Raw genomic sequence first — 25,390 nt, 5'->3', positions numbered from 1 at the left:
TTCATGTTACAGTTCCTTTCTCCTTCAAGGTGCGGCTGTCTGTTAGAGAAGTTAACTCCTGATGGCTTGTGATAGTATCAAAGGCACCATTTAAATGCAGATCACCTATGTCCATACCCTAACTTTTAAAATGTACTTGAATTCAAGATAAATTATGTCAAAATACATATTAGTTTGTTCAATTATTTGAGTTACTCAAATGGAAAGTGCATGGAAGATTTCCATAAATAATGTATACCAGTGTCAGTAATGTGTAAATCTATTTCTGAAATAACAGTTCTGTTTCATAGCAAGAAATGTGTTGGAGTTGCCCACCTAAATGGGTTAGAGCTGCTGCAAGGAATGCTATTTGTTGCAGCCTTTGTGATTTGGACATAGTTTCACTAGAGATTGTTTAGATTTTAGTTTTAATGCTGGCAGGCAATTTTGCTGCACTGGCTAAGCAAGCTAGCACTAGGGTCCTTTCAGCATGTATCATGGCTCAGCATTTGATTTAACAAGGAGACAAACTGAGCTGCTTAAACCTCACCACTGCACGGAAGCAGTTTTCTTGTGAGTGGAAATGTGCTGGAGCCAGTACAAAGGCAGGCTCAGAAGTGACTTTCTGTAGAGATAGCTGATCCATTTCTCCCTGTACATGAACTACTAAATTTTGTTCTCAGTACTGCAACATCCATTCACTTGGAAATGTTTTACTAGTCTTGTGCATGTTCAAATAATGTAACAAAATGCTGAAGTTATTTAGCTTTTAAGCAGCTGCTGGCTTATTGGAGCATTAACTGTTCATAGTAAAATACAAAGCGAACTCAAGCATCGTGAGTGCTATAGCAGTAGCAATGCTGGTTCTTTATTTGGACAATAAATATAACTGTACTATGCAGTTTTGTTTAGATTTACTGTTTATGTTGTTTAGGTTAAAACTTGCCATGCTTTGTTGGTATGAGCAGGTATAGGTTATTCTGTCTTTGAACATTTGAGGCTCTGAGCTTATAGCAGGAATCAGTAGCAACACTGTAGAACTCAGTGTCCTTGCAAAGATTATTGCTTTACCCTTCTCAGGTGAAAGGGGCACTTCACTTTTGTTATTTCCTGCCTAGTGGATTCTAGTGCTTTATGTGACTCCACAAATACTGCCTTAAATTTCTTTATATGTGCAGATTTTAGTCTTTTGAAAGAATGACATTTTAATAAATTACTTAAAACCCCCATACGTTAATGTTGTCTTTTCTTATTTGTGTTTTCAGTATAACACTTTGTCTGAAATATTTTTAGAATTTTTTATGATGTATTGATTGTGATGATATAAAATGGCAACACTGTTAATAAAAAATATGCTTCAATTGTGAGATCTATTTAAATGCTGTGTCCTTCTCATAACCCTCATATTTTCTCAGCAAGTTTGCATGCTCTTTACTAGAAAGCCTATGTTATGATAAATATGGTCTTTCCTCAGTTGTTACAGCTCTGCTAGGACTTAAAATTGCTTCCTGCTAAATGTTTATCTTCCATGCATATGGAATGTGTACATTTGTATGTGGTATGTCCATTCCACACCAGCAAATTATTTTATAAGCAATTTGATGTGTTTATTCTGAAAAAGCGAGTCCTCACCCCCATGTCTCCTCTCCTAGGCATCCCAAATCTTTGGGTCAAAGAGAGTCATGCCAGGCAATCATAATAATCTAATTATCTTACTGCAGGGTAATAGGTTTTCTTTTTCTTACACAAGAGCTGGTCAGGTGCTTAGTACTGTCAATGCAATATAAAGAGTGAATGTTTAAGTCTTGTATTTCCTGTAATTCCTTGGTGGTTTTCAATACCCTGTTGGGTAGCAAAATCAGCAGCATCTGCTGCAGAAGAAATCATCTCTGCCAATTGAGAGTATTATCCCAACACAGCCGTAGTTACTGCTTCAGAGAGGACTGCACGAGAAAGGACAATTCTGAAGACTAAATGCAGAATAAAATCAAGGCTGTTTTCACACCCTTGGGTGGTAACATCAGGAGTCTGAAAGTTTGTACTATTTAGGCATATGAGTAGTATGTCCAGGTCTTGTTTGCACAAATTAAATTTTACATACAATTTTATTTTTCTTTTCTTTAGTATAATGCTTCACCACAGCAGCAGAGAGATATTATAAAGAGTAGGAGTCTGGACAGGAGGCTACAGGAACCAATAGTTTTAACAAAATGGAGGCACAGCACAATTGTGCTAGACACCAACGACAAGGTAGGAGCAAGTTATCAGCATGCTGAAGTGCCACTTATTTCTAATATGTGACATATTTAATCTACCAGAAATGACTATGTCTGAATTTCTGAAATTTAATTTTTCTTTCAGTCTCTTGTATCTTTGTGTATAACATGCAGCACAACCAAGGGCAGTTCAATAACTTCACTATTGTTACTTCGTGAATAGTAGCTCTTTCCTCATCCTTGAAGTATTTTAACTAGTGTTAGTTCAGGGGAAAAGCTGTGCATGGTTACAGCAGGGTTGTAATATTGTTATTGAAGGGCAGAGGACAGTACTGAAAGTGCTGAAACACTTGGCTTTGATCCTCTTCAGAGCTGAGCTGGTGTTTAGTCTGAAAAATGCTGTGAGTCAGTAACAACAAAAGTGTTTTCTGCCCATTCTTAGGGCATGTTCTTGGTAGTCTTTTTGGGCTTTACAGTAACAGATGCTGTTTAGGCTAGCAAGGAGACAAGGACTTCTCCCTTGCTCTCCCTCTGCTTTGACCTTTTGCTCTCCATTTCTGCTTGTGCCAGGCCATTCTGCCTGTGGGTGAGGAGAGCTGATGTGAGCAGGGAGGAACTGAAATGGGTGCTGTACAGTGGTGACATACTGGTTTCTGTAACTTCACTGCAGTCCCTCCCAAGATTCATGGAAAATTAAAATAACTTGGTAGGATGAAATCGTAGCAGAAACTTCTTATCATGAAATACCAAGAAATGGCATTTTTTAAGCTCCCTTTTCCTAAAATTCTGAGAAAAAAAATTAAATAAATGCAGATTTGAAAATGTAAGGAAGAGCCTATGAGTGGCCTTGTGTAATCACAGATGTCAAAACCAAACTTGAATGGACAAAACACACTAATTGTAATGACAACTTATCTGCTGCCCAGAACGTCACTTGCTCTACCTGTTGTTTCTATTTTAATGGACCTGCTTTCCATGAGTTGACTTAGCTCTTCAGAAGAGGATGTATTGGATTTGATCTTGAGCTTTTGAGTTGTCAGTTTGGGATATATCATTTGTGGTGTTGAGGAGGTAGTGGGCCATGCTTGGCTGGAGACTTTGCTGCTCTCGGCATTAATTCAGCTCGAGTGATTCTGAGATCCCACTGCTGCCCCTTTCCCCTCCCTCCTCCTCTTCTCTGCCTCATGCATCCTTCTGTACTCAGTGTTTTGTGGCACTCCATGAGACACAGCCTAGATGGAGCCCTGGTAAATCAAAGCTGAGTGGACACTTCTAGCCTCATGTGCAGCTTATGCTTCACAGGTATGAATGGTTTTGTTGGAGAAAGCTTGAAGTTCTGGCTTCGCTTTTAAAGGAAGATGTAACTTTATTTTTTGGCATAAGATGTACTGCTGTTTTGGAAAGAACTTGATGTAGTGCTATATTGAATGAAGAAGCTTTTGTAAAGCATTGAATAAGTGGAGCTGTTTACATTTCTTCAAGGCTCAGTGTTCACATATCAAGAACTTAAACCTAGTGAAGCAAACATGAAAATGCACAAATGTTATGGATAATGACCAAAAGAAACTCTATTTGAGCTGCATTTGTGATATCTTAAGTCAGCAGCCTAAAGTTCCTTTAACAGTTTCCAAATGTGTAGGCAGCCAAGTGTTTTTTATTGGTAAGGAGAAAATAGTTTATGTGAAGCACAACATTAATGTTTTGAGAAAACTTAAAACATTTAGTGGAGCAATAAACTAATGTTTTATGGAAAGACAAATAATTTTTAGTGTAGCTGTTTTATTACTACTAGCAGATACACTGTTAATATATTCTGCTTTAAATTAGTGTGTGAAAAGGGAATGTTTCCTTACCACAAATACTGCATTTCTTGTTCCAGAGTTGCTTCTGCTGTATGAAAACTATCTCAAATTCAGAATGAAATAGAAAGGAAAGCAGCTGGTATTTGGTTCTATTCATTTAGCACATGAACCCCAAGCTTTCTTTTTAGCTGTCTCCTAGGGAAGCTGTTTTCTGCTTGTTTTCCTTATTTGTTTTTTTTCCTGGAAAAATAACGAAACTCAATTGTATGAAAATAGGGCAGTCAAAAGAGTACTTGAAGTGTGTCAGAGTGAAAATATGGGTTGCCATGGCTGATGAGAATTTGATGATACCAAACATACTGGTTAACAGTTTATTGGCTGTGGCACATATCTGGATATAGACATCAGCTAAAAAATTTGATAAACATAGGAAAAAATACCTTCCTGCGAGGGACAATTGATTTTCTTAATTCGAACATTTTTTTTTTCTTTGAAGAAAAAAGTATGGAAAAATATTTTCAAAATATTGAAAATATGGATCATTTAGGCTGTTCTGCTTAGGAGTTCTAAAGTTCTCTGTTATTATGCTACTAAGAGAATTAGTGAGCCACTTCTCTAGGTAGATTTGCAAGTGAATTTTAAAGCACAAGTGTGCAGAGTGCTATGTTGCAAAAGCAAACTGGGTTTAGGAGAGCTATCAAGGGATTTAAAAAGAGAGGGGGAGAAATGTGTTAACAGTAACAGAGAACAAATGATGTTTTTCTTCCATTTGAAATTCTTTACCAGATTTTCAAGCAGTGTGTTTGTGCAAGGCAGTCATTACTTCAGAGGAAATGCACATGCCTTTTTTTTTTTTAATTCCAGATGGGCAATTTTTCTCATTTTCAGAGATTTATTACTTTATTTTGGTCTGTAGTTAACTGTTCAAAACAAAACCCCAAATCTCTAGAGATTTTCAGTGTTTGATTATAAAGAGATTAATGATCATGACTCACAAAAATTAATGAAGTTGGTATGTGTTTTTTTACATCCATAACTTTTTTTATGCTAATATTGTATTTACTAACCACACATAAATATATTGTATTCTTTAAAATCATAGTATTCATACATAGTATCTTGTAATAAGCCATTATTTTAAATATACATCATAATTTGGTAGCAGTGTCATACAAAAAATCTACCCCTTTATTAGGATGAAGGCTTTACTTGAAGCTGATGCAGCATGTATTAACACCTTTTTTTCAAATGGTTATGTACTAATTTAACCCAGTTTGAGTGTTGTCTGTAAACCTTGTAAGAACACTGTTTAAGCAAATTCAGAATGTAACTGTCTGAGAATATTATAAATGTTTAAAATAAGTACTTTTATAATCTAATGAGTGTGTAAAAAGAAAGAGAGAGAAAGCATCTTTAGGTTAAAAAAAAGAAAATAATTATATGAAAGATAATAACAGTATCTGTTGACATTGATTATTTGAATTTTATAGGAATCATCAACTGCTTCTAAGGCTGTTTTTCCTGAAAATGAGTCATCTCCGTCTTCACCAAAGCATCAAGCCACAGTCAGTATGCAAAGTGTTTAAATAGATAAGTAGATGTTGTAGAAACTGAGCTATTCATGATTAGAGAATTGAGGGTAAGCCTTCTCGTTCTTGGGAAAAATAATGGGATAAAACTGTTTGAAGACTTTGCATTTTAGAAGGAATGAGTTACATCCAACTCTGCTTTCAGGAAAAAAATGTGAATGTCTTTGGTTTAAATGCAACTTTGTGATAGTATATTAAGTTAAAAATTCACTGTGGCCAAATTATGTGGACCTCAGTTTGCTTCCTCCAACAGTCATATCTTCATATGTAGCATCTTGAAAGGTAAAAACAGAAACAAATTCCACCCCCTTCATGGAATCCCTCACTGTTAGTAGTCAGTAATAGTTTTTTGTAGCATTGTACCTCTGATTTTGGCTTGTGTTTCAGTCTTCTTAAACAGATAGGGGACTTATCCTATAGGGCACCATAAACTCTGTAGAGTTAGTAGATTAAGATCTGAGAGAAAAATCTAAGCCTCCTAAATAGCTTTTTAAAATTTCAGTTTATGCTTGAAATCTGATCATTAATTTTCAAACAGTGGAAAATGGATAAAAAACTATTTTTTTTCTTTTTCTTTTTTTTTAATTTTGGGACTGTACTACGGTAGCATTGAAATAAGTAACTTGGTCAGTTTTAGCAGCCCCTTGGTAGGTACCTCAGGGCATTAAAGCCACAACTTCTCCTGTTTCTTTCTTACTCTGCATGCAGGAGAATAGTTCTCTGGCTTAGTCATGATAAACTATTCTTACAATACTTCAAACAGTTATTAAGCAAGCATAGCTGATAGCCCTGCACAAAAGCAATTATTGCTGCATGTGATCTAATTTCTTTAAATATGGCTCAGATCTTGAATTTTTGGAATTGTATTTTGCAGAAGAGCTCACTCCTGATTCAGATAATAGGAAAAAAAATCTGTATTTTCTTTAGCTGTTCCCTGGGATTTAAATATTCCAGATAAAGTTGGTAAATTTTTGGGAATTTTTTTTTGATCCTTAACCTGCTTTCCTCTTCTTTTTCCTGATTCCATTAATTTTCCCATTAGTACCCCCTAGTGTTGCTGCTAAGTAGGGCAGTATGATACTTTCTCTGAGTAATTCTCTGGAACAGCCCCACTTGTTCCACAGTGAATAATTGATTAAAACCATTATTTATTTTGGGAGGTGAGCACAGGTTGCTCAGTAACTGTGAAAGTTGGTGACAAGCTGTTCTGCTTGTTCAAAGCCAAAGGTTGGTTAAAAGGGTGTAGTTCAGTCGACTGTTGGTCCATGGTCCACATGAATCACAAATAGAATAGTCTAAAGAATAGGATAATTCATTCGTTTGGCTTTTTGGAGAGTGTATGAGGGAAAGGGACTCACTTCTTCTGTTGAAAATACCAGTTTTGGAAAATAATGCATCTGTCACTGGCTAGGAAGAGCATTTCAGCCCAGTGACAATATTAAACTGAGTAAGAGCAGCAGTTACCATTGGACTGAAGTAACATCTGATCCACCAGCTAAACATCTTTGTCCTTGATAATGTGTCTTTTCTGTATCTTATGTGCTGGGCTTGGAACATGTAGGTAGAATTTTTAAGGGCCGTGAAAAACAGATCTGTGTCTCTGATAAGAGTGTTGTCCATGGTATCCCAGCCAAAAAAAAAAAATAATTATTCTTCAAAATTGTATTGTGCAGTTACAGTCCATTTAAATTTTGGATTTAGAGGAAAATTCTGAAGAGGATTTATCTTCTATTTTCATTGGATCTAGAATTGAGTAATTTTTTTAAATGATAAAACTAATTTAGATACATTCCTTAGCTGATGGTTTCAACTAATAGCTTATTTCATACATTAGGAACTGTTAGAAGCTGATACTGAAGAGGAATTGATAAAAAAATAATTTAGCGTTCTTTTAGCACCACTGTCTGGTAGGACAAGGCTGGGGTGTCAGAAGGAAATGGTAGATTTTGATACCTCGTCTTAAGATGATGGTTTAAGTAAATCTTTTTATCCTAGAATGCTTTTTTGAACATTCCTTCATTTTATTATTTTTACACAGAAACTAGAAATATTCACTCCAAATATTTGAAACTTGCAAACAGCCTTCTTGTTCAGCAGTATTCTTTTCCCACCAATCACTGACTGGTCTTTAATTTTTTTGTAGGCATGCTAATATAGATGGTTTTCATCAACAAGACATAACTAAGTAGTTTAAAATTCTGCTATTTTCCTTAGGGATAGGAGAAAAAGAGGACATCAAAGAAATGCTTCACTCTTCTGTTTTTAACATGAATATGTTAATTTTTATGCACTTCAACCATGTTTTATTTAAAATATGAAATCATATTAAAATTAATAGGAAGAATTTGTATGGGAATTTAGGCTGGTTTTTATCAGCCACCTCCTTTTTTAGTAAAGGACTATTGTGCTGTTATACAAATCATGACAAATTTACATTCATAATTTTCACTGTCTTCTATCACAAATTATTTAATTTGGCTTGTCCAAAGAACCTTGGTATTGAAGGAAAGCTTTTAACCCTCTGAATGGTAATAAGTACTTTCCCAGAGGAATTTTGATTTTGCTGATCTCTTAATATTTAAATATGCTTAAAGACAGTTTCTTGAAGTTAGAACATGAGCAAAGATGGCTCATTGCCAGAAATGGATTATTTGGGGGATTTTATTCTGTGATGTGATGTTAATAGAAGCAGATTTTATTTTATATTTATTATGACTTACTCTTATCTTACAGGGTCAAGAAAAGTATGGGTTATTAAATGTGACAAAAATTACAGAAAATGGGAAGAAAGTTCGGTAAGTCTTGGACTTGAAAAGTGCATGTGCTTAGGGTTTATGCAAGGCCTTTTGTATTAGAAGAGCACACTGGGTATGCAACTTCTTATTTTTTGTCTGAATTTGCCTTAGAGGTTTTCCTGTATGACACAGCTTAACCTTACCCCACGTGTTTGTCCCAGTGAGCTAAAGCTAATGGACTGCAGGGAGCCAGAGGCTCGTGTATCAGGGCCAGACCAGTGATTTCTTGAAGGTGTATTGATGAGACACAGCTTTTTAAAATGGCATTGATTGATTGATTGATTGATTTACTTAAGAGCAAATCCGTATAGGTTATAGTGTGTCTTGTTACTTGGATAAAATCGTTGTAAGAGGAGCTTTCAGACTTTCAAATCCTATCCTTTACCTTCCAAGGAGTGCACATCCATGTGCTCCCTTAATTCTTCCTTTGCTGTGCTTGTGAAGGGTTTGGAGCAGTGTCAGTCTCCTTTAGGTGATGAGTGACCTAATTTCTAACTTTTCATTGCGTCCCAGGCAGTAATTTGCACTATAAATCATAATGTGTAATTAATTAATCAAAATTAATCATAATAATCATAACAGGTGATGCTGTCTAACTACATTTCTGGTGTTTTGCAAGGAATCAATGGCAAATACTGCAGAGATGTGGCACATCCTCAGAGTTAATTTAGATTTGCTTCTTGCCTTCCCCCCCGCCCTGCTTTTTTTTTTTGTTAATTTAATCTTTCAGATCTAATAGCATGTTATATCTAGTTCAGTGTTTCCCAGACTTGTGATACACAAAGCAAGCTTGTCCTGAGGATTAAATAACCAATGCCCAGTTGTTATTGTAGACCCACCCTGACCTAGACCAGTGCAGCTGGGCAGCACATCTGACCTCTAGTTTGGTTTCTCAGAGCTGCTTCCAAGAGTTTGGTAGGGCTGGGTAGACAGTAGCATGTGTAAGCTGCTGCTGGTACTATGTGCTGTCATCATTTACGTTGCATCTGCTGGAATCATTGATCTGGATTGTTGCACTGCTGAACAGAAAGATACAACATGGCCATGCTGTCACTTTGAGAGCTGTTAAGTAATAATTGAGTTGGGCAAAGGGAATAGATATTCAGTCAAGATTTTTTTTTTTAATAACCTCAGGAGGACAGGTCTGCTGGCATAAAATCAAATAGTCAGACAACTGAAACAACTTGTTCTTTCTTTTAATTTTTTAGATGTGTTGCAAATAATTTATTGCCAATATAAATGAGCTTATTACATAAACATGGGACAGTTGCAGCTCATATCAAGGAATTTCAGAATTAGGCAGTAGTTTCGCATGATCTGTTAAGTACACAGTGAGCTGAGCATTCCAGATTAGCCCCTTTGAAATTATAATCGCATGGTGTTTCTCTTGGTGAACTGCTTCTACTACTAATTAGCTTTGTTTGATTTAGACTTTGATGGTCAGGCTGGGATTGTTAACATATGTTCCCTTCTACAAATATGATAACAATTAAGACTTACTGATGCCACTAATGACTATATATGTGCTTAACTATATTAACATACAGGTCAGCTGGGCAACAATGAATGACGGTTTAAATAAACAGAGTCAATTTATTTTATGTTTGTTTACAATTATTTACAGAAAGAATTGGATGTCATCATGGGCAGTGTTACAAGGGTCATCATTGCTGTTCACTAAAACCCAAGGAAGTGGAACTGGCTGGGTAAGCCCAGGAACAACCCTCATGCTCATTGAAGTGTTAGTCATGTAAAGCACAATAAACTGAAGCCCTCTTATTTGCAGGGCCTAATATCTACATATATACACCTAATATAGAAAAAAATGCCTGTGTATAAGTTGGCAAGAAAACCGTTTAATGTAACAATTATGATGTAGCATAAGAAGAAAACCAGTTGTATGTATGTATGTTTGTATGTATGTATGTATGTTTGTATGTATGTTTGACAAGCAAGAAACATTCAGGTGCTCCTTAGTCTTGAAGTTATTTCTCCAGGCCAAATACTTTGTGTTCTTTACTAATGTGTTTGTCTAAACAGTTTGTGTGTTTTACCATTCTTGGATATTTTTCATGAACTCCAGGTAATTTTGAGTGTGCTACATATGATAAAGAGAATAGTCTGACACATGGCTTCTTGCATTGGCCTATTTGAGCAATGCAGCATTGTTGTCTTATGATTTAGTCTTGCTGGTTTCCATATTTAGTGCATGACAAGTACAAGTACTTGTACTTATTTTGTTGTCTGATGAAGACCAAAAGAGAAACATCACACTGAAGATGATGATTATTCAATTTTTTTATCACCTCTAGATTAATAGCACTATCATTAAATTTGCTCTGTTTATCCAGCTGCATTCCTGCATTAACAGGTATAGAAATGGCTCTTTATCTAAGGCTTACATAGCTTCTTTTGGAGGTCTGACATTAAACTATATGGATCTCCTGTACTAACTATAGGTATTGGTTATTTCCATGTGTTGTCATGTGAATTCCAGCAAAATTGCCTCTTACAGATCTGTGCTGTCTTGCTGTGGTTTACTGATCTTTCTACTTGACTTGCTTTCTCCTGCCGTGCTTTATTATGGATAGTGAATTGAAATCGACAATTCCTTTCTATAGCATGGAGCTTTTTTCAGGCCTGTAAATATATTCTCCCCCCCCACCTTCTTTAGAAGTGGAGGGCTTGCAAAAAAATAGATGAGAATGGGTAAGTTAAGTTTGGAGTAGAAGGGAATGAAAAAGGTAAAATTGGCCTAGATGGTCAAGCAGAGGGAAAAGAAAGGAAGGAAAAACAATAAAAGCATGAAAGAAGGTTAATTCCACTGTATGGCAGGAAGTGGATTTTGGTAACTTCTTGTGGTTGACTTCTGCAGCCAAGGATCCAGAAAATATTTTAGTTTTACATATATTAATATGCATATTGCAAAATGAAAGTTTTGCCTAGGTAAGTAGTGAAGTTCCAACATCTCAATTACAGCTACTAATTATTCTTAATTCAGGTGTGGCTGTAAATCAAAAGAGCTGTCTTTTTCAGCTGTATGTTGGTATCATTAAAACTCAAAATGCTAAATTGTTCATGAATATATGATAATACTATAAATGATGTGTGCCCAGATTAATTATCCATAAAAGATAAGCAGTAAGCAGAGTTGCATGATATATGGGCACTAGTAAGTCATGTTAAGCCAGATAATATAATTTAAAAATGAATAAAAATCTTAACAAATAAATTTTAAAATAAAAATGTGTAAATTCTTTTGATAATTTAAGTGGAATAGAAGTCCCATATTTAGAATATTTCTGTGAGACAATATCAATTGTGTGTACTGTTGAGCACTAGAGTTGGGTCAGCAAAATAAGTATCAACAGTGCCAACAGAGTAAAGTGAAACTGGAAATACTAAGTAAGAATCTCTTTCAAGGACTTAATGTTTTTTACACCTGCATAATCATAGCTGACTTTGTAGCTGTGTAATTGAGTGTTCAGCACACACTCTTCTTGGTCTCCATAGGAACTTTTCTTTTTTTTTAGGTATTCAAAATTCCACCTCACCTCTCCCAACTTTGTTTTGTGTCCATATTTTAAGAAGGCTAAGTCAAGTCTAATAGTTTGACATACAATAAGAATTACATTTCTTCATTTTACAAGAAGAATATTTAGCATTCGTCTAGTGATTGATATAACCATATCTTCTTTTTTTGTGCATTGTGTTTTGACTTCATCACTTTTCTTCCTTTTTCTCATCAAGTCATTTTGCCAAGGGGGCTCAATTCCTGAGCTCTTGCTCTCGCTGCTTTCTTCTTGGAAAAATGCTCTCAGTCATCGACCTGCTGTCACCTATGTAAACTCTGCCCAAGTTTCAGCTATCACTGTATGTGTTCTTGTTGCATGCCTCTTGTCACTGTAAGGCTGTTTGCCACTAATCCTGAAAGTAAACCTGAATTTTTCCAAGATTCAGTTTTGATACTTCATATAATAGCTCATGTATCTTGTTTGCTGTTTTTGAAAGTCATCCAAGGTACAAATTAACACAAGTTTATTGCAATAATCCTGTAATTGTTCCACTGGAACAAAGCAGAAAGCGTATCTAGTTAATTGATGCTAGAATTATAATCCCAAATTTGCCTTCTCTTTGAACCACTAGTGCCTTGACTAATAAGCAGCATGATATGCTGAGTTTTTTAACAGATATTTTGACTGATTCTTTCTAACACAACTAATTTAGAATCTTTGTATGGTGCCTATGATACCTTTGATACAATGGTGTACATGTTGTTTGATAATTCTAGCTGTAATTGGAATACCCAAAAATGTTAATGTTATACATGAAGAAGTGAAAGGACAAGAGCACAAGCATGTTCTGGTTATATTCCACATACAGAAATCTGATTTTAATTCATAGGATTTTTATATGTAATTTAAGCATCTGTAGTTACGTTTTGAAAACGGCAAGCACAGAAGAGCTGCCTATCAAAAATACATAAATTAAACCTTGTGTTTCAATTATGCAACTGTCTTTTTCTTGTTTGTGAAATTAATTGCTCTGTATGTGGAAGCCTGGTACAGATAATTTATGAACAGTTTGGTAACTTTGTAAAAGGCTGCTTTTTATGAGGAGATCTGGATTTTTCTAAAGTTTTTTCACTCAGGTTTTGGTGTGAATGAGATGTATTAGCTATTGTCAAAGTGACAGGGCTTCATAAAGCAAAGAAAATGGTAACTGCTTAGAAGGATTTATCTGCCAGCTTTCTGTAATACGCGCATGTCCTCAGTGACAAGTAAAGTAGTGGCAAACCAAGCCTGTAAACTTCCCAAATATCAAGGAAATAGATGCTCTTCAAGATTAATCTGAACAAACTCTTGTTTATGTTACACAACTGTGATTTTAGCCAAGGATGCTATGTGTACATTACTATAGTTCATCAGCATTGCACTGCTGATTATACAGGAGCTCAGATGCTTTTGTGAAATTTTTTTGGAATGCAAATGCTTCTATCAGTCAGTTTTTCTGTGACAATAAAGAATATATTTTTCTTTGCTTTTTTTCTTTTTTTTTTCCTTTTTTTCTTTCTTTTTTTTTTTTTTTTTCCTCTAACTGTAGTTTTGAAACTCCCCTGCCAGCCAAAAAGGTGCATCTGTCTTGGCTTTCTTTCCACAGTCCATCCATGGATGAGGAGACTTGGAATTAAAACATCCTACCCAGCTCTAGTTAGAAACAGAATTACTAGAATGCCAGGTGTCATTTGTACATGCAAAGTCTTCCCATAAATAACTTCCATTTCTGTTTCCAAAGAATGCTAGAATGTGTCACAGTACAGACTGTGTGGTTTGTCCCTGTTCAGGCTTCCAGGACTTGGAGAAAATCCTGAAAAGATTGAAAAGGCCTTCTATTTATTGACATCAGTCAATAAGGCTGTCCTTAAGCTGCACAGCATCTACTCTATCTAGAGCAAAGAAAACACCATATTCTTTCCAAAAAATTACCTCTCCTATACAACCAGCACAAGTACATCCCATGACTATGTTTTTTGTCTAAAAAAAGCTGTCAGAAGTGACTCTAGGACAGCTTCATATCTAGGACGGCTGGCAGCACCATGTGTAAGACCTCTCCCTCTTTCTGTCTTATCCTGCTACCCTTTCCAAAATCCCCAGACAGGTCAAAAGAGAAAGCCAGTAAGAGTAAGGTGTCTGCTCAATAAGAGTTGGTTTTTTCCTGACTGGTGCTGACCAGGTAGCACTCTGTTTTGAGAAAGCAGACTTCATGTCTGTGTGGCAGCAGATGCAAAAGGAAGGGCTTGTTTTTGCCCTCTGTCAGTAGAACCTGCTGGCTTCAGGAGGGTTCAGTTGCCTTCAGCAACCTTTGTGTGCAGGTTGTGTGAACAGCCCAATGCAGCACTTGCTCCTGAAAGCTTGGAAGCTTGAAAGGAGGGAAATGGCTGCTGGCATTTCGTTTTCATAGACCCAGGAGCAGAAAACAACCTTGACAGGAAAGCTTAAAGGAGAGCCTGCATGGTAAACTTAAAATGTCCTTAAATAGAAAGGGTGTGATGAATATATAATGTGTTGGTGTTTAAAAAGAGCTTTGGAGGGTAGCTGGATTATTTGCCTGTGTTTCCCCATCCTTGGATCTCACACAGCAGTTTGGCCACCATTTGAGCAAAAGAATGGTAAAAGACTTTTTTTCCCCTTTTGACTTTAGTTTTTGCTTTCTTCTGTGCTTCTCTGACATGCTGTGGGGAGTCAGGCCAAAAAGATGGGTAGAGTGTAAAGCTTGTAGGAGGTAGTGCTGTAATCTGTCAGGTGTGGATTCAACATGTTAATGTAGTGGAGGGCTTTTCTTTTCGTCAAAACAGCACTGACAGGTAATGTTTTTTTCTTGTTACGTGTTGATGTCACCTGTAGCAAGTCCTCTCCTGTGATTCTCAGCATTATGTGGGCTGTGGTTTTAACTAAGCACCCCCCTACCCCCAATCCTGTAGAGGACTTTGGCACTAGTTTCCTGTTCTCTCGAGTGCTAAACTCTATAAATTGATTTTATTTTTTTTCCAACACGCAGCAAGATTGATCTAGACTGCCAGGAAATGCGTGTCTGGGACACTTCAGATGTGTGTGCAGTGGTTATGTGACTTCCTCTCGAATGGGCAAAATGGCCCAGAGATTGTTCCTGTGGACACTGCTGCTGAGCTGGGCTTCTCTCAAAAGCTCTAATATAATTAATAAGAAATGTTCTTGGATGGGTTTTCTGAGAATTAAGTTAGAAAGCAGAAGGTGGTGGGGATTTTTCCCCAAGTGCTAATTGGCATAGGGTAAATTAGAAGTACAGCCTATTCTGATATTTCTTGGGTAAAATAAAGAAGTTAAGATGCTACTTTCCATTCAGCACTTCATTGCCCTTAGGACTCTAGGCATGGAGATTTTCCAGTGGTAAACAGCCTTTCTGAAACACAATTAGCATTAATTAACATCCATGCTGGGAGTTTAATCAGAAGCAGCAGATTAGTCCTGTTTTCTGAACCATCTCTTCTCCCCTTGGATATGGCTGTTGTTGTACAGACTGGAAACCTGTGTTTGCAGCAAGGAGCTTGTCCTGGGGCTTAGGTCCCCCAGAGCTGTCACAGGAACAGCATTCTCACATCAAAGACTTCATGAAGAAGTAAGAAAAGAGCCTTTCTTGGGGAGCAGATGCTACAAGCTTTCCCTTGAACTACAACATGAAATTTCTGAGCTATAACTGACTTCCAGCTTTCCCTGTTCCATATTTTACTCATGTAATTGCAATTAGAGCTTTTTGTTTGTGTGGGCCACTGAATTGGTTTCCTTAAGGAATTGCATTTCAAAGTTATGTGGTGTATGTTGAAATTGTAAAAGTACTTCATTTAAAAAAATTGATACCTAGTATGAATGTGAAAGTAGGAGGTAAAAATAGCTCCCTGATGTTTTTCACTAAATTGTTTGAAGGGTTACTTATGGCTTAAATGTTTAGGGTTTTTTTTTTTTAAACTCATCATTTTGTTTATTTGCTGTTTGTTTAATAGACAGACAGAGAGTTCTGTTTACTTGGTAGGACATGTTCCAGTATTGCAGTAGAAGTACTATGGAAAAGTATAAAAGTGTTGGGGGGATAAATGTTTTTAAAAAATTGTAAATAGATAAATATACAAACTGAGAGTGCTCTTTTGGTGTGGAGGGATGTGATTCCTGTCCAGCAAACCTACTGTTTCTGGTTCGATTTTTGGTTTTATATACAACCACTGATTAAGTGGCAGAATGTTTGGGGATGTTTTGTTCAGTTATTAGCTGGTTTTGTTTAAAGCTTGGGACTATCTTGACTAAAATCAAGCTACAGTCAAATGTTGTATGCATTTCTGCTGTTTGTGATAGGAAAAAAAGCTCTGCTTGAGTCTGATTGGCATTTAAATTTATAGAATTTTGAGGGCTTTAAGCTGAGCAGCTTGTAATAGACATGCTTAAAAGTTGTTCTGTGGAAGGTTTTTTCTTTTTCTGGTGTCCTGCCTGTTGATGGGTATCAAAGTATTGTATCTGGTTTAAGTTGTATAGGTTGTAAATAATACATGTTTTCAAAAGATTGCCAGACTGCAAAGAATTTCATCAGGTTTAATTTTATCATCATTGTTCCTATTTTTTTCCAGAAGTTTGGTGTCAATCAGTCTAAGCCAGAATTTACAGTGGATCTCAAAGGGGCATTGATTGACTGGGCCTCAAAGGACAAATCCAGCAAAAAGAATGTTATTGAGGTAGATTATTTTATTTAAATGGAGAATTAGATGCACTTCAATTACTAATGTAAGAAATCTTCTTTAAACTTAGAATAAAAAACTCATAAAACTGAGTTTTATCCACTTCTACCTGTTTAATGTAGCTGTTATCTCAGTACCTGCAAGAAATGTCAATTTTTAATGTGTCTGTATGGGATATGCTTTTCAGTTTCACAGCAGACTGTTAATTACTGTTCTTATTTGGGAATGTTCTTGAGTGGCTGTGTATTAGCTAACAATTTTGTGAGTGAGAAGTTAAATTTGATTTAAGTAATTTTACTTTTGAACTGTAGTGTGTTTATCAATTCTGACAATATCTGATTTTTTTTCTTTAAAGCTAAAAACTCGCCAAGGTACTGAGCTCTTAATTCAATCAGATAATGACAGCTTTATTAATGAATGGTATAAAGTTCTTAACTACACCATCAATAATCAGGTATGTATTTAAATCATGAAGGTTCTATTTTCATGGTAATATTATTTAGTAAACCAATTGATACAACAACTTCTTATGCTTCTTAATTTGCTGATTTTCTTGAGAGCAGGCAGGAGTTTGAGGATATGGCAGTTTCAGGTGGTGATGAGTAAAATATAATTGATAGTGGCAAAGGGAAAAAGATGGTCCACTGGCTTAAGATCCAGGAGGTGTGGGCTGGCATCCATCCCAGAAATGAACTTATTTCTGTGCCCAAATAGGGTTCTGTCTCAGTGACCTGAAAGGTTCTGATAGAGAGGGAATAAAAGGGGGAGGATGGCCAAGGGACAACTTCATGACATATGTTTGTTAGCATTTGATACTGCTCTTCACTTACTATGGCTGCACTGAAGTGCAAATTAAAAGTCCTGGCAAAATGCTGTGTTATCCCTTCTTATCTGACAGCATAATGCCAAGTATTTAATTATCAAAAAAGTGCCCAAGCATTTGCTTTTGATAGTGCCAAACAAGATTAACCATTTTTTAATTCAGAAGTTGGAGATCTTGGAGAAAGTACTGCTCTCATATCAGGCTTATTTTATGTGTATTCTTACTTTTTAGTAGTACCAGATTTGGCTGCTGTCCAGTTTCATTGCTTTCAATACCAGTCAGTGGCTTTCATTTCTCTTAGTTCTAATAGTGCTTTTCACATGTGGGTGTTTTCCACCAAAACACAGCAGGCTAATATGAATGGTTCAGTTTCTTTCTGAGTGCTCGTGGTTTAGGTTCCTAATCTTCTGAACTCTCCTGGTATGGAACTGTCATGGCCCATAATAACCAGGCAAGGCAGTGTCACCCAGTCACTCAGTGACGCCCTTCTCCTGTCTGCCCTGTGTAACACAACATACAAGGCATAAGTCAAGAAAGTGTGTTAGGCTACTTGATAATTTGAAGCACTGAAGCTTTGGGTACAAAAATCCATCAGATCTAAAGGCAACTTTAATTTTGGAAAGTTTATGGTAATAGTAGCTGTGATCTCTTTCCCATGGCCGAGGCACTATTGCTAGCATGACAAGATCTTCCTCAAAAGGAAAGGCAGATCAGATTCTGTTTTCTTAGCTCACTCAGGCTGCTGTTGTGGCAGTATCCTGTACAAGAGGAACAGCTACCTGCAAAGGATGTGGCTGCTCTTTTTTAAATAAAGAAATTTCCAAGTTATTACTTTAGACTTGTTGCATAGTACAGACTAGATCCCAGGTGACTTTCTTCCATAGCATTTAATAGTATTTTAAAATATGCCAATCCTAAAAAGCTTTGGAGCCTCTTGAAGAGTGGCAGAGGATCCTTAATGGGGACATTATTTGGGCAGTTGAATATATCAGTCTTTGATGTATGGAAAGGCTATCCAAAGGTTTTGAAAAGGGGCAGGAATTAAGGTGTTTAACACTGCTCTACAGGTTAAAGTGCAGCTTAGTCCATAAAGTCATGCTGCTGCTTACTCAGTGCTCTGGAGTGCACAGCCCTGCCTCATTTTTACAGTTTTCTTCCTTGTAAAGAAGGCACTCTGCAGTCAGATTTTGGCAACTGTGTAGCAGTCCAGTTTGCTTCAGTTCAAGTGAAGTAAGAAATACACAGTTTGGGAAGGGAATATGTTGTACTGAAACTGAGGAAATTTATTTCCCTGTTTTCTGCAGTCACGCACATAGCATGGGCTGCAGGTAAGATCAGCAGACTCTGGTATCTGCCTCCACGCTTCAACATGATCTGTGTTTTCACTTGACAATGTTCAATGAGAATTTGCTGAGATAGCAGGAACATAGGACAAGAATTTTTAGCACCAGTACACTTATTTTTCAGAGGGAATTCAGTGTATATTTTGACAGTAGTGAGTTTTCCAACTGATAGTTCTATTTTCTATTAAGAAAATTTTACTTGCAGAGAAAATGAATTGGGTAAATTCCTGACAGAATTTTTTTTTTTACTCTATCAGTCAGGCATTTCTGTGGCAGACCATTAATTAGCTGATGTTTGTCTAGTGGATTTGGAAATTAAGCCCAACCAAAAATCACTTCTGTTGTTTGTTGGTTGATGTAATGAAGTGTTATCATGAAGGGCTGTTTGTACTTTGTTCAGTGCCCAACAACATTTTCTTTATAGGGTCTTATTATGAAATAGAGTTTCTCAAAGTTACTCACTCTGCCAATGAGAGTGGTGTTGTCTCTGGAGATGTTCAACATCTAGAGTTCAGGAAAGAACAAACTGAATGTCATTATTGGGGGAAAAATTGTGTATTGTAGAACTGTCTGCAGGAAATGCGTGTGTTAATGCTGTGTTTTCTGAACTGGCAAACTGAGCACTGCATATCTTCTTAAATCCAACAGGTAATAGAGTCTGATGAAGCATTAGATGATGAGGTACCAGATTCCCCTGGAGTGGAAAAACAAGACAAAGAGAAAGAAAATAAAGACTCCAAGAAACTTCGTTGTGAGTTGAAAATTTTCCATTAATTGATTTTAGCAATGCCAGTCTTCATTTTCTGTATCTTCAATATTATGTTTAAATAGGGAAGAATTCAAAAGCACAGCTAAAAATTAAACTACTGACGTTTGGAAACAATCTTAATATAGTTCATTCTACATCTTGCTGCCACTTGGTAAATTTTCTTCCATGTTTTATTAATCATACTTTAAAAAAGGAAGAAGAAGAAAAGAAGTGTGAAATATCTTTAGCTCCTGTTGTATGACATATATAAAACAGGGGAAAATAAGCAGTGGTGAAATGAAATATTTTCAAGGTGTTATCAAATGCACAGAAATAGTATCTGACTTATTTATAAATAGTTTTGAATAAGAATTCTTTTGTCGTTTTACTGATTGGAATTGTGTTTTGTCTGTGGCACAGCATCTGTAAATATTTGCACTATTAACTTGGGTGCAATTTCGCTAAGTTGCTGCTGATGTTTTGGCTGTTTAGAAAAACAAAGCATTTTAAATTACACATTCAGAATTTTGGAGCTAAACATCTTTTTGATGCTGGAATTAACTACCGGTGCACAGAAATAGACTAATTAGGCAGATTGTTTTGTGTCTTTTCCTTCCAGGCCCTATATGTAATTTTCAAAAAAGTATTTATTTCTTTCAAATTAGTTAACCTAATGAGAGGCAGGACTGGTTTTGAAACGTGGCTGCATTTTTGAATTTCCATATCAATTCCATATGTAAGCTCCCATTTAGTTGGTTTTGCAAGTTTTTAGTGACAGGTTTGTCTCTTGGCAGTTTGAAAAAAGGATGCTATTTACAAGGAGTTCCAGAAAGTTAAGGAAAAAAATTAGGGATGCGTTGCAAATTTGAATAGGTTTTTTGTGTGTTTTGGAGCATAATTGGTTTTTTCTTTTAACGTTGGTTCCTTGGCTGATAAATGCAGTGTTGGTTCTGTGGGTAGTAATGCTAAATGTGTTTCCTTTACAGCAGTGAAAGCACCCAGCAATATAGACTCCACAGATCAGAAAAAGACCAAAACGAAGCTCAAGAAGTTTCTTACACGGCGCCCTACATTACAAGCTGTCCGTGAAAAAGGCTACATTAAGGGTAAATGAACCTTTTTAACAAAGGATGTAATTTGATAAGCTGAATTTAGTAGTTCATGTGTAAAATGGGGTTAAAATGGTCTAGTTTCAGAGTAAAATACATGTGTATTGTTGGTTTAACAAAAGTCTTGGATGTATAGTGGAACTGGTGATTGCTGTACTTCTGAGTGCTGTTACTAGCCATTAAACTGCTCGGAGGATGCCTTCTCCTTCGGCTTGTTGCTGGCCAAACTGCAGTGAAAACTGGGGGCCCAGGAGCCCATTTGGACTTGGACTCTCTAGCTAAGAAGCACTGCATCCCACCCTTCTGAGCTGGAAATTCAGATATCTGACCTCATTTGTGCAGACGGGAAAGAGCAGCCCTTTGGGGTACAGAGCTGAGAGTGTGTGCTCACCCATTCCACAAGGGTGTTTCAGCACGTGTGGAACCAGACAATCATGGGCCATATCATAAGAAATGAAATATTTAGGAAAACCAGGATGAGGTTACAGGAGTCTTAACTTAAACATCTTTTTCCCATAACTTTTTTTGAATGTATACATTGTTTTAATTGTTTCACAAGGAGTGTTACATATACTCTTGAATCAAAGTTATGAAAGATTTCTTTTTGTCACACTTGTAGAAATTTGAGAGAACAGTATTTGCACAGGTTTAAGTTAATGTGTTTGTGTAAATTATTGACTTGGTGCTCATTGTAAAATTTCATTTATTTATTTATTTGTATGCTTTAGCAGGACTTGTAGGTGGTGCTCTACTAGGGTCAAAATAGCATATGGGTAGGCAAATACCAGACCAAATCCTACTGTGATTTGCCTCACCGCATACTTTAACAGGTGTGCTTCTGTTGCATGTGGCGTTTGATATATTTGTGTATCTGCAAATATAATTTATTTGTAAATGATGGAAATTTTGTTTGGAATAAGGAAGCATTATTCCCAGACTTTGACATTTTGCTCTGCTTTACAACTCAGTATTCATGTCATGGCTCAGTGACGTAACTTCTGACATTGGCAACAGTGAACACTAAGCCAAGTTTAATTTGTACATGTGCGTGCTGATGATTGGATTTTTAATAAAGGCATTAAGGAATGAAGAGTTTGTTTTTTATTTAAAAGCATGGTGTAAGTTTTAAAAGTTGAATGTGCACTGTACGGCTTTACATTTATTGTATGAATGAAGAATACAGAAGTCTTAATTTAAAAGCCCAGTGTACTTTTGTGGCTGCTGCAGAACAGACTAAGTAAATGGAAAGCTTGGCAAATCCAGTATGAGCAGAAAACTAGTGAAAAGTTCTGGAAGAAAAAATCCACTTGAAACAGCATGCGCTAAGTGGAGAAGGAACTGTGTCAAAGTTTTGTTACATTGAAAATCAAAACTACAGAAGTTACTTTTAAGATGTGAAGAAAAAATACTGCTCCTGTTTATGTTGAAATTATTAAAGTCGAAGGCAATTGTAGCAAATTACTTTGTTACATGCTACTATTTTCTTCTGCTACCTAATCTGCATTGCTTTACCTGCCACAGCTGCATGCTAGCCTGGCTTTCTGCTGCGTGGGCTTTTTCAATCCTTTGCTACTGATTCTGCTTATAAAGCTCGCTGCGTGAGTAGCTGCCACAGCACTGAGGTGGCCTTATCATATCCAGCTAATAATGCCATTAAATGCCCATTTTCATACTGTAAAATTGGTTTAGTATGCTGTTTGGGTTTCCCAAAGCACTAGTCAACATGCAAGAGTTGTTAATCTACTGAAATTGTTGAACATGAAAAATGGGCTAAATGCTGTGCATGATGCAAATGCAAGAGCAGTCTCTCTTTTGCAGCTCTGAAGTAAGACACACCAGATTCTGGGAAGGTGGCCACTTATGTACCTAATTTAACAGAGTAAACAAACCAGCAAACATTCCTTCCCTTTAATAGTGGGATCTTTGCTTCTCTGTTTCAAGACCCCATGTCACCCTCATGCATCTGAATAGAAGAGACCATCTATTATTTGGGCATCTTTGATGAAAGCCATAGAAATGGATCTATCAAAGATTTTGGTAACGTTCAACACCAAAGATTGATAACAATCTGAGCAAGAAGAATTAACATGTTGCAAGCTGATCTCTGTCCAAGCTGATTTTCATTTTTGCTCCTCTTTATGTTGGAAAATACTCCCCCTGGATTGTGTAGTTTTGAAAATAAGACTCAGATTTACCATTGCCCATAAATATCTGTATTTAGATTCTGACCTTGCAGCCAGGTTGCCTGCATGGTCAGACTTGCATCCATTCAGAGCTCTGAGGTAGAATCTGTCGTTTACAAATTTGTGTCAGAACTTTAAAATATCAGAAGAGTCTATGTTAAAGTAAATTAATAAAAAATGCTGTGTTAAACAGTGGGTGCAGTGAAAGATGACATTTTGCAGAGTTTTTTCCCAAGCAATGCCAAAAGCTTTCACACTGGTTAATTATCTCTTTGAATTTACAATAAAGATTGCAATAAATGCATGTTGAACTTGGGACAGGAATGAAGTGTAGCAGGACACATTTGAATCCATTAAATTTCTTATAACATTATTGACTAAATGACTCTTAAAAGAATCACCTGATGGATTAAAGTTATTTTAGTAGCAGAATTTCCTTTCCTGGAGGCTCACGTTTGTGTAGCTGCTGTCGCTCTTCTTGCTGGGAGCTTTTTCTTGCTGGGAGCTGCTGAGAACTCTTTTCAAAACTTTCCTATTTCCTCTCCAATACTGCGACAATTGTATCCAATAGACTTTGCCCTTTGTAGAGGTTTGTTTTAACCTGAACTAGTTCTGTCACTCGAGTCCTGTTCCACTGTAAATCAGTCTCTTTACTTGGTTCCAGATCAAGTTTTTGGTTCAAATCTCACCAGCTTGTGTCAAAGAGAAAACAGCACGGTGCCAAAGTTCGTGAAGCTGTGCATTGAGCATGTTGAGGAACATGGTATGGTTGAATTTTTTTTGTTTACAAATCTCTCTAGCTCACCACTCCTAATGTTGAACATTTTAATCTTAAAATGCAGTTGGTTTATTTGGGGAAAATAATGTGAAACTCATATCTGGAGTTAGCGTTGGGTTTTCAAGAGTTAGGACATAGGTGGGATCCAAAGTGGAGAGAGGGGAGGAAATCTTATATCTCAGAAACGGATCTGCTTCAGTGCATTTCAAGCTGAGGAAAAGTAGGACAGCCTCCTGGTAGCAAGGCTCCAAGGGAAGAGGGATTACAAGAAGTAGTAGAAGAGCTCAGCTCATCAAGTTCTTTTTTTTGCAGATTAAAAGTGACACTATGGAAATGCAACTGTTCATTTTTGGAAGGCTTAAGCATGCTAGCAATCACTTCCATTAAAACTTCCTTGGAACCAACTTTTAGGAAAAATGTATGTTTTTTATGTGTATGCACTGACTGCCCGAAGACCAGTCTGTTGGTTTGATGCCCTTCAGCCAGTTACATGAATTGCTAAATTTCATGCAATTCTGGAGATTTCAGTGTCCACATATTGACTCAGTTTTTTGTTTGCTTTCATTGAAAATATGTGTTACCTACCTAATAACTAAGAACTCTTTGTTTGAAAGCTACATAAGACATTCTGGGCTGTCTGGTGTAAAGCACATCTTTGCATTTTTGTTGAAAATTTGTCGGTTGTGACTCCTGACTTGGCCATAGTCTGTGGGTTTTGTTGCCTGTTTCTTGCTGTTGTCTTTGCCTTATCTCTTGGAAAAGATGACTGAGAGGGGATTATAGCATCTCCATAATCATCATTCAGATATTTACCAGTCTCTTAATCTGAGAACATTCTCTTGAGTATCAGGGTAAGTGTTACAGGGCAATACATGTGAATCCTGAGGCATCGTCCATGGAGCTTCATCTATCCTGTAGTCTTCTTTGTCAGTGCTTCTAGCTTATGGCCTGGGAGGGGAGAAAAACTGCTTCCATTGCGTTATTCCAGTCTGACAAACTGCCACCTTGCTTGTGGCATCAGGCTTTGTTTCATTTGTGATCTGAAGAAAGGCGCTATTTTGCTTTCTTATTTTTTCTTCCCTTTTTTTGGTGATTTTTGTTTTGTTTTGTTTTTAAATTTCTTTTTTATTTTAAGGGCAGGACTGCAGTGAAGATAGTGAAGTTTTCTTTTTTTAAATACCTGAGGGGAAGCTGACAGAAATGAACAGCTTTTTTTCCCTACCTCTCCAACTCTTCCTCCTTCTACCAATACACTTCAAATCAGTCCTTTCTGTAAAGGATTGACTAGTGGATTATGGGGAAAAGGGATATATCAGATGGTGCTGGTAACTGTGCTGTGTTGCATCAGACAACTGCTTGAGGAGCTACAGGGAATTGCAGGTATTCTGTCAACACTCACCCTCTCAGAGGCAGTGACTCACCTGCTGCGTCCAAGTGGCTTTTCAGATAAATTCTTTACCTCCTAATCACTGCGGAGTGACTGCACTAGCAACCACAGAGACACAGTTTTATTCTTTCCTGGTCGAGTGTGCAGTCCTGTAAGGCACAGGCTGCCTATTTTAGTTCTGTAGGCTGTTGGGTAGCTCTGGGTGTGCATGTATATCATTCCTTCTCCATGTAAACCTGGTCACTTGACAGCTCTCTATGCATGACTTGATTGGGATTTTCTTAACCATTCATTAAAAATTGAACATTGTATCCACAAAATACCCGGTTGTTGCATGTTGGACTCCCATGTATTCCCCTGCCCACCCACCAGGAGCAC

The 25,390-nt window shown here is 36.8% G+C and overlaps 1 protein-coding gene across 15 annotated transcripts in view; it reads left to right on the top strand.

Annotated features, from left to right (window-relative positions):
• Positions 1 to 25,390, top strand: part of ARHGAP12 (Rho GTPase activating protein 12) — an 82,802-nt gene that overhangs the window by 52,877 nt on the left and 4,535 nt on the right. For 7 of the 15 annotated variants that reach the window (XM_088052085.1, XM_014248625.2, XM_014248622.2 and 4 more), the window contains 10 exons: positions 2,104 to 2,229; positions 5,488 to 5,562; positions 8,320 to 8,381; positions 10,006 to 10,087; positions 12,132 to 12,254; positions 16,534 to 16,638; positions 16,997 to 17,095; positions 19,456 to 19,558; positions 20,542 to 20,661; positions 23,512 to 23,610. In XM_088052085.1, the coding sequence (XP_087908211.1) occupies positions 2,104 to 2,229; positions 5,488 to 5,562; positions 8,320 to 8,381; positions 10,006 to 10,087; positions 12,132 to 12,254; positions 16,534 to 16,638; positions 16,997 to 17,095; positions 19,456 to 19,558; positions 20,542 to 20,661; positions 23,512 to 23,610 (994 nt within the window). Of the gene's footprint in view, positions 1 to 2,103; positions 2,230 to 5,487; positions 5,563 to 8,319; positions 8,382 to 10,005; positions 10,088 to 12,131; positions 12,255 to 16,533; positions 16,639 to 16,996; positions 17,096 to 19,455; positions 19,559 to 20,541; positions 20,662 to 23,511; positions 23,611 to 24,760; positions 25,006 to 25,390 lie in introns of all 15 variants that reach the window. The other 8 variants (XM_088052096.1, XM_088052131.1, XM_088052115.1 and 5 more) reach the window with 6 other exon arrangements.

Source organism: Pseudopodoces humilis, chromosome 1 (assembly GCF_049639895.1).
Source record: "Pseudopodoces humilis isolate 2021_Gansu_Grassland_sample_001 chromosome 1, ASM4963989v1, whole genome shotgun sequence".
NCBI classification, from domain to species: Eukaryota; Metazoa; Chordata; class Aves; order Passeriformes; family Paridae; genus Pseudopodoces; species Pseudopodoces humilis.
Note: the sequence above shows the minus strand (reverse complement) of the source record. Positions and strands in the feature narration are given on the sequence as shown.